Here is an 8,772-nt window from a genome sequence, read left to right as displayed (position 1 = left end):
GAACATTAAAAGGAAAATATTCACTTTTAAATCAGAGGTTGAAATATCAATTTTCAATATATACAAGTTAAAGATTAGTAATGGATAAGTGGCATTCCTTGAGATCAGAGAGGCAGTGTTCTCTAAATTATTTAAGAAGCCTGAAGTGTTCAGAGTTGTATCTCCAACTGTACAGCAAAGTTCTTTCATCCAACCAGCTTGCTAACCAATAACCACAAGAAAAAGTAAAGTGTGAAAGTGCTCCAGAGCGCAAAATATTTTATTTAAGAATTTACAGCGTCAAATCTAACACTTCGGAAAGATAGCAGCTCCCAGCTCAGAGGAAGCCTTCTTGAATTAAAAGATATTTGGCAGTCTCTGAAGCCAAGTATCTGAACAGGTTTTTAGTTACAAAAGAAAGCCACACTGACTGCTGCTGACCAAGTCCAGGATTTAGAGTAAGGAGCATTACCAGAAGGCTACTAATTCCTCCAGGTCACCACATTTTATTTCAAATCGTGTATAATCCCTTTGGAAATATACATAAGGCAGTCCAGATCTCAAAAGGTGGTATTACCCAGGAAAAGGTGGGAGAAAAAAAAGGGGCAACATTAACAATTCCACATATACATTATTTCAACTCATGGGCAGAAATGCAAGTAACATCAATCAGCTTCCTTGTCAAATCCTAAAGAAAATATGACCTAATGATTTAATAAATATTTGAAGTTTATTTTCTCTCTTTGTGGGCCTTTTAGACTTTTAAATGCATGTGAATATTACACCTCAATGGTTTTCAGAATTTTCTATATTAAATCTAAAGCTTTTCAAGTTGATCAGTAGAGGTCTAATCCATTTAATTTAGTATGAAATTAAGTTGTTAGCTATTTAAGACCTTAGTTATTTTATTAATGGAAGTTCAAGAGCAGAGTATTAGGAACAGATTCTGGCACTCAAAAGGAAAATTATTTTTAAACAACTTTCAAGCTGTTACCACCTTAATTATATAGTGCCAGTAGTTTGAGAGAGAAAGCAAGTAACCATATTGCACTTAAGAAGAACACTCACTCATCAGAAATAGTACAGCATTGACTATTGTACAAAGAGCTTCTTTCAGACTATACAATTTGTTTTACAAGGAGTCTAAAACACAACTACATACATACTAGATAAAATCCAAATCAGACTAATTTTAGATTTTATTACAGTCACAGTTTTAATTCACTATAGGTCAATTTATTTATTTGGATGAGCTGTGGCCCCCCTCCCCTAAAAAAAATAAGCATGTGAGGCATTTCCCAGATGAGCATCTTAAACCTTCATATATTGGCAAATGCCAGTATTGTTTTATATGCATTACAATTGTGCATGGTCCTGTTAAGGCCATAGAGTATTCTGTTAAAAGGTGGACATGTATGTCCTACATTGGGAGGGAAGTGTCCTTCAGAAACCTAATTTATGTCTTCAAGTCACACTGGTAGGTTTAAAATCAAGCAAAGAACTCCTCCCTTTGGTGGCAGTTTACAGTTGGTTTTCACAACAGACAGCAACCACATACTCCTCTGTTCATCCTTCTCCAACCCCAATAGGAGATTAGATCTTTCTAACTGGCTTTTAAGGGAAAATGTATATTTCTTCTAGTTTGGTAATGATTCATGTACATGAGCTACAAGTAGGGAGACCCATGACAAACCATCAGCCAGCATTAAATTACTGTCATGTCCATTTCAAGATAGCAATGATACTACTATGTGCCATAACATTTGAGTAGTTCTTTGAATGTCCAGAACTAGTGTAAGTGTTCCAAACGTCAAGTCATTATATTCTATTTCAATGTTGGGTATTTTCTCTGTCCAATTCTCCCCAGCCTTGAACTTCCAGTAGTTGCAGGAGACTGAAAAAGATAAAGATTTATAAAAATCAAGCAATTTAATTGCTCTTCTCACCAACTAAAAGTCCTGCAGGAATCTGGTTACCTTTCAGAACAAATACTGATTTTTTTTTTCTGCTTTGAAAAAAGACAAGAGGTTTACAACAGTGGAGGTCTAATCCCCCAGTGATTTACATCGGAGCTGGACTGGTCCACAGGCAAATTTAACATGCTAGCGTCAATTCTACATGTAACTACTATCCATGTGAACTGCTTAACTATAAAACCAAAGTTTATCAGAGATTCAGTTAGCAAGGCAGAGAACAATTTGCTTGTCTGCTGCTATTAAGTATTCAGATGCTAAGCCACATTTCAGAAGTCCGTTGTAACACACCAAGACTGATTCTCCACAGCACAGGTGTGGAGGGTTGCATGTGTAAGCACAAATTCAAAAGTGATGAATAGGATGGGAGAGCAAGGGAACCTGACCCAACAGTAATGACAGCCTGCTGCATGGATACCCCGTTATTAGCCTAACAGCAAAGCCTAAAACAAGAGAATATCTCCCAGGCCCCACTCCTTTTGACTCTGCATACTTGATTGAGAGGAGCAGACATAAAGGACCATGGCTTAGCACAGAGGTCCACAACCTGCGGCACCCATGCCAAAGGCAGCATGCGAGCTGATTTTTAGTGGCACTCTGCTACCAGCCGGGGTCCCGGCCACTGGCCCCGCTCAGCCTGCTGCCAGCCTCGATGGACGGAACACCGGGCCGGCAGTGGGCTGAGCGGAGCCAGCGGCCGGGACCCCGGCCTCTGTAAATGTAAAATGTATTACTCGCACGCAAAACCTTAAATTACAGTAAATAAATGAAGACTTGGCATACCACTCCTCAAAAGGTTGCCGACCTCTGGCTTAGCACTTAATAAGATTAAGTTCCAGAACACTATGGAGGGCAGGGCAAGCAGAAGAGATAGGCCAAGTGATTTGTAAATTGAAGGGACTAGCACCACAGAAACAATAGGAGAGCTGTAGGTGTGGATCAGAAAGATGAACAAGAGTTAACAGGGGACAGAGGTGGAAAAGAAGAGCATATGCAGAGATGAGACAGAATGAGATAAAGGGCAGAAAAGAAAGCAGAGAGTTTGTCTGTATGTTTGAAACTGGTATGTCATGCCACGTCACTTTCTGAAGGCAGATACGAGCAACAGACACGAAGCAAGAGATTTCAGCATCACTGTCAGCTATGTCAGAAATATTTTGCTACCTGGCTTTATTTTCAAGATAAAGGAGTTCACACAGTTTCTCTAGCAACAATGACGGTTTCACTCACTTGTGCAAATTGAGAAGGGTTGTAGAACTGAACAGTTCCTGCTGGCGGTCCCCCAGAAGGTGGCACACTACGGAGAGGCTAGAAAGTAGATTACATTCCATTAACACTATGTATTCTCTCTCCCAAGTTTTGTTTGCTTACTAGTAGAAAGAAGATACTTTAGATTACCAATGCCTATAATAGGTACAGAGCAGCAGATTGTAACACATGGGTGCAAAATGTGTCAGCACTTTTTGCAACCTTTATTACTACTTGCTTAATGTAGGCATTGGCAAAATAACATCACATGCACGAACTGTAAACAGCTCTGAAAATCCAGGCATGCAAAAACAAAAGTAACGAGACACCAGTGCAGCTTTACTGAATTAGTATCCTGTGGTTTTGTTAGTAGAACTTAGGCCTCCCCCAAGCATAAAATGTTCCATCTGTGATAACTGTTGTTGCTTTACTGCAAGTACAAAAAAGTGTTATGATGTCAGCTCTTTACAGTGTATTGAAACTTAACCGCAGAGATGTAGCATTCCTTTAATTCCTACAGGGGTCGTTTACAGATGAAATGGGCAAGGTTATCATTATTGAGTGCAGAGTATTGCAGCATATTCAGTATTCTTGTTTGTTTGTTTGTAATTTAAGGTAACTGACTACTTTGGCTCTTTCACTAATGTAAGGACAGAGTTGAGCAGAATTACCAAGTGAATTAAGAACACAAAAATAAAGCAAGCATGTCTAGATTATGTGCTTTTTGAGAAATGTAATGGTGAAATTTTGAAGACCCTGTTTAAGTGTTAAAAGGAACACTGCATCATACGTTATTTTTAATATTAATTCTGTGAAATGGAGGAGGGGGGAAATGACTTAAAGTAGCATTAGTAAGAAACTGAGCAAATGCAAAATAAAGGGGGGGAAAAGCCAATGTAAGTGAAAATGGCCAGCCACATGTACCTGATTAAAATGCTGGCTTACTTCACGTGATAATGAACTCATTGAACTAGAGCGCGAAAGCTACAAAACAGCAAGAACACACACACACAAAAAACAAATAAAAATGTTGTCATGCATGTCACTGCCCCAAAGCAGCTTTCAGTCATTTTATTTCATTAAAAATGAAGTTTCAGTCGGAGAAAGGTGTAAACCAATTTTGAATTAAAAAAAAAAAAACGAAGAGCAAGAAGTTTAAAAAACAAACAAACCCTTTTGGATTTAAAGTAAGAAAGCACAAAATTATAGATCATTTAGTAGGAACAAAGGTGGCCTGGCATGTAGCGATCTATTCTCCTCTGCGTGTGTCAAGCATTTAATATACGTGAAATTAAATGCATGAACAGAGGCAAGACCCCAAAGAACGGTTACTGATCCTTTGTTCTGAAAAGACCTTTCCAAATTTTGTTCAAACGAACAAGGTGCTCTTGCAGCAATGAAATTAAGACATTTAGCTTGTACTTTGCTTATGGAACTGAGGGGCTCTTTTGTTTAGATTTTTAGAGGCAGTAACTAAGTTTCCATCTTGGCTAGTCATCAGCAATTGAATCAGTTACTTGCTTTTTTAGATTATGCAGGTTAAAACCATTACAGCCTGATGGTTAAAATACACTGCATAGAGGCATTAGTTGAACCACTTTGAAGCAAGCCTTACCTCTCCTGACTGGGAGCCATCTGGATTGGACCCAGGGAGTTCAGAACCAGGTGGAAGCATTGTAGAGTTTAAATACTAAAAAAAAAAAAAAAAAAAGAACCCTATTAATTTTCAATATCTTAAGTCAGCGAGACCCAATGTAGATTTCCAATGGGATTCTGTTTTGCTTTATGCTTGTACTAACACTTCTGAAGCAACCCTAATGCAATACAGTGAGATATAACAAACTCGATCAGGCTAACACTGCTGAACAGGCTGCCATATTCTGCACGACCTGAAGCTTTTGGGTGTCCTTCAAGCATAGCCCTGAGAAGAGCCATTTTACTAAACCATCAGGGATTGAGTCAGCTGAGTACACTGAGATTCAATAGCAACTACTGCAGGGAAAGAATGAGTCGTTAGGAGTTCTAATTAGGACTCATTTGTACTATGGTAGCACCCAGAGAACCCAAGTTAGATTGAGCCCCTATTGTGCTACCGCAACAGTCTCTCTGCTCCAAAGAGCTCACAATGTAAATATCTGAAATCTACATCTTAAATATGTGGCAGATATGGAGGTGTGCAGAGGAGGTAGGGCATTATATTAATAGGTTATTGGTATTACAAAATTCTACATTTTGGGAGGAAGTCATAAGACCAAAGAATTCCTGCCCGTGTACTGACTGATATTTCAATCACGTAAATGTGACCTGACTACACAACACAGTTATGAGTAATATGAACAATAAGGTAAATAGTACTGAAGCATGGAAAAGATGCTTCATCTCCACAGAGGGAGTAGATCATGTCACTCTCAGGCTAGAAGTTACCAGTGAGATATAAAGTGACTACCTACATATTATATACCAGGAAAAATAATGAAGGGATCCTAATCCTATAGGTGCTCTGCCTGTGGACCCACACTGAGCGCCTACAAAACTGGGGCCCAGGCATTCTTCCCCTGTGTTTTCTCTTCTGTCTCCTCTTCCTAGTTCTATCCCTTCTTTCACTAGGGGTTATTTAGGTACAGGTATAACATGCCTTTTAAGTTACACCACTAGGAAATTGCAACCGTAATACTTAGTTTTTCAATAAAAGTGATAATTGGATATGAATGGTAGTTTGCATCTTTACTAACCTACCTGTGGTTCTGTAGTAGCATCAGTGTTGACTTGATTTGCAGATAATGTCTGTTCTCGTGCCCCGCTCCCCTCCATAGGTTGCTGCTCCTCAGGAACTACAGAAGAAACCGGTTTTAACCCAAAATGAACACTGTATCAGACCTTACAGATATATGAGGAACAGGATCAACGGTAGAACCAGGTTTTCAGAGTAGCAAACTGTAATCAGCGAATGAGCTGAATTAAAAATCTCATTTGAAAAGTTACACTGGTTTGATTATATTCAAGGAAAAATATATTAGACATATTTCCATTATTTCTTCCATCTTCCCTCAAAGATGGTGGCAAGTCTTATTCAATGGATGAGCGCACAGCTAATTATACTAATATAGTTAGCCATATGCAATGGAAGCATATACATTTTATACGGGAAACCTTGGAGCAACACAGCAAACAGAGGATTTGCAGCAAGAAAATATGCTGGTATGGCCCAGAAAAAGTGATTCTGGGACAGGAAACAGTAGGTGAGTAAGAAACAAAAACTGACACCAAGTACTTAGCAAAATATGAATAAGGGTTGATGAATTATGTCACCTTGCACAGTTCAAATTTTGGGGGAAACAAAAGCACTTTTTGTCTAGCAAAGAACATACATTGCTTCATCAGATTGTTTTAGGAGATGCTCTGTGTGGGTTCTAGTAAAAAATTCCCATTTCCTGTTAAATAAAAATGGAGTTACTACATAACATCAATGTTTAAAAGTGTCATGTTGTTTGGAGAACAGGTGCTAGAACCATTCAGATTTGTTGTTCTGAGGTCCTAGCTGCCCACGACAATTAAGACGTAAACCCTCTTAGTAAACATTTTCTAAAAGACGAGGTTTGTGACATGCAGAGCTGTAGCTGTTTTCGCCCAGTTTCAGTCTCCAGGCTCATATGGAATTCAATGCCTTTTAAAGAAGTTTTAAAGTTTAGACCAATAGTAACAGGAGTTAACATTTTTTGGCCCAAAAGGATATTTGTGATACATGTGATGGATAAGCATCCTTTAAGATGCCTGCTTCTTGCAGTTTATCTGCACTGGGTTTACGCACCTGAGTTTGGAACAAACAAGTTTGCAGGGATAGGCATTGGTGCCAAGGGGGCAAACAGGTCTGATGGGGCAGGGACAGCACCACTGGGTTTCGCTCCACTTGGGTTTAGAACGTCAACGTAACGAGCTCTGGTTCCTGCTGAAACAGGACAACAAACATATGGAAATAAGTCAGCTTGCAGTAAAAATGTAATATGGAGACAGAACATGTCTTCTGGTTAGAACATCTTTCAGGATCAGAAAAAAGTAGACCCAAGGAAAAGGTGGTAAACTCTGAATCACAGGGTGTGGTGTTGGCAGCAATCACCATCGTGATGCTAGTTTACCCAGCAAGGCCAATCCTGCCCACACCACCATGACATGGCAAGCTGCCACGTGCTCATCCAAGAAGCCACCTCCAAAAGGGGTGGCAACTTCGCCTTAGGGTTCTTCACAACAGGAACAATCTTAAGCCTTCCCCTTTACAATGAGGAATGCCATCCACTGCCGTGTGGTTACCTGCTTTTCTGGAAAACATGTTGACACCGGGTGGACCCCCGGGCCCAGGTGGAGCAGTCTGAGGAGCTTTAGGAAACCCGGCTGGTGGTGGTGGCGGTGGTTTGCTCTGGAAGCAAAAAACAGTATTAGCCTTTGAATGGCATTTTTAAAGCAGACATTTCTCTGTTTTCCTTAGCCTACTCCCATCAAGCATGTAATTGGACACATTCCCCTCCGTCCCCAGTTTAGCTCAGTATTTCTCAACCTTTTCAGGCAGGCAACCCCTTATTTGAAATCAAACATTTTCACAATCTCCTGACACGGACTACAAGCGTAAAAAAAGTATCAACAGCAATATTTGACCTTAAAGAGTAAGGGTGTGCAGGAGGGGATTTTTTTTGCTTTAGGCTATAATAAAATGTGATGCCTAGTGACACCTCCCTCTGCCCCCACCAGGATCATGACTTTCTGGATGAGAAAAAGTGGTCTTAGTGGTGTCAACTCCCACAGGCCATAGTCTACTTTCAGTTACACTGGTGTAAATCAGAATAAGTCCCCTTAAGAAACTTCACAGTACTCACTGGATCCACACCAGTAACGGAGGGCAGAAACGGACCCAGAAAACATATCACTCACTCTGATTTATGTAAATTGTTTACCAGTTGCAGTTAATGTCATACTACATTTTAACCCAAAGTAAGCCAGCAAAGATGGCTTTTAAGAGCCACTTTTTGGAAGTCCCATTATCTGATACTTATCCACTCAGGCAAAGAAAAAGAGAAACTCCTCAGTATTTTACCTCCTCTTCTGGCTCGTCTAAATTAACCCAGCGCTGTTTCTTTTCATCCCAAACAATCTATGAAGAAATCACAATTCAAGATTAAGAGTGCAAATCGGTCACAAGGCTAGTAACCAGCAAATCATTTCTAATATTAATTTTGAAAGCCATTTTCAGAATTAGCCAGGCATTTTGAAAAAACTTTATATATAAAGTTTTGTTTGGCCACAAGAAAAAAAAATCCATACTCTATGGACTAGAAAACAGTTTGAGCAAATTAACGTGTGTGATGTGTGCTGCGGTTTAGGGCCCTTACTGATTTGTTCTTATCATCTGGAAGGTGAGCTTCATTCTTTCCTTTTCCCATCAGCCAGCGAAGCCAATTTGCACCACTCTAAAAATAAATACAAGGCTTTTTAGTGTATTCCTCTAAGAATCTGCTGATAGCAGATTTAAAAAATCTAACTTCATACAATTCCATTTCAATTAGTCCTTCATATAAACTGCATT

The 8,772-nt window shown here is 39.5% G+C and overlaps 1 protein-coding gene across 7 annotated transcripts in view; it reads right to left on the bottom strand.

Annotated features, from left to right (window-relative positions):
• Window positions 1–225: 225 nt before the first annotated feature.
• Window positions 226–8,772, bottom strand: part of SEC16A (SEC16 homolog A, endoplasmic reticulum export factor) — a 41,869-nt gene continuing 33,322 nt past the window's right edge. For 2 of the 7 annotated variants that reach the window (XM_034793476.1, XM_034793478.1), the window contains 9 exons: window positions 8,579–8,656; window positions 8,284–8,340; window positions 7,506–7,611; window positions 7,009–7,146; window positions 5,937–6,031; window positions 4,816–4,890; window positions 4,125–4,184; window positions 3,183–3,260; window positions 226–1,873 (listed from right to left, as the gene is read on the bottom strand). In XM_034793476.1, coding sequence (XP_034649367.1) covers window positions 1,805–1,873; window positions 3,183–3,260; window positions 4,125–4,184; window positions 4,816–4,890; window positions 5,937–6,031; window positions 7,009–7,146; window positions 7,506–7,611; window positions 8,284–8,340; window positions 8,579–8,656 — 756 coding nt within the window. In that variant the 3' untranslated portion in view covers window positions 226–1,804. Of the gene's footprint in view, window positions 1,874–3,182; window positions 3,261–4,124; window positions 4,185–4,815; window positions 4,891–5,936; window positions 6,032–7,008; window positions 7,147–7,505; window positions 7,612–8,283; window positions 8,341–8,578; window positions 8,657–8,772 lie in introns of those variants that run through there. The other 5 variants (XM_034793477.1, XM_034793479.1, XM_034793480.1 and 2 more) reach the window with 5 other exon arrangements.

The sequence above is a fragment of the Trachemys scripta genome, chromosome 17 (genome assembly GCF_013100865.1).
Source record: "Trachemys scripta elegans isolate TJP31775 chromosome 17, CAS_Tse_1.0, whole genome shotgun sequence".
Taxonomy (NCBI): Eukaryota; Metazoa; Chordata; order Testudines; family Emydidae; genus Trachemys; species Trachemys scripta.
This window is presented reverse-complemented; position numbering and strand designations above follow the sequence as displayed.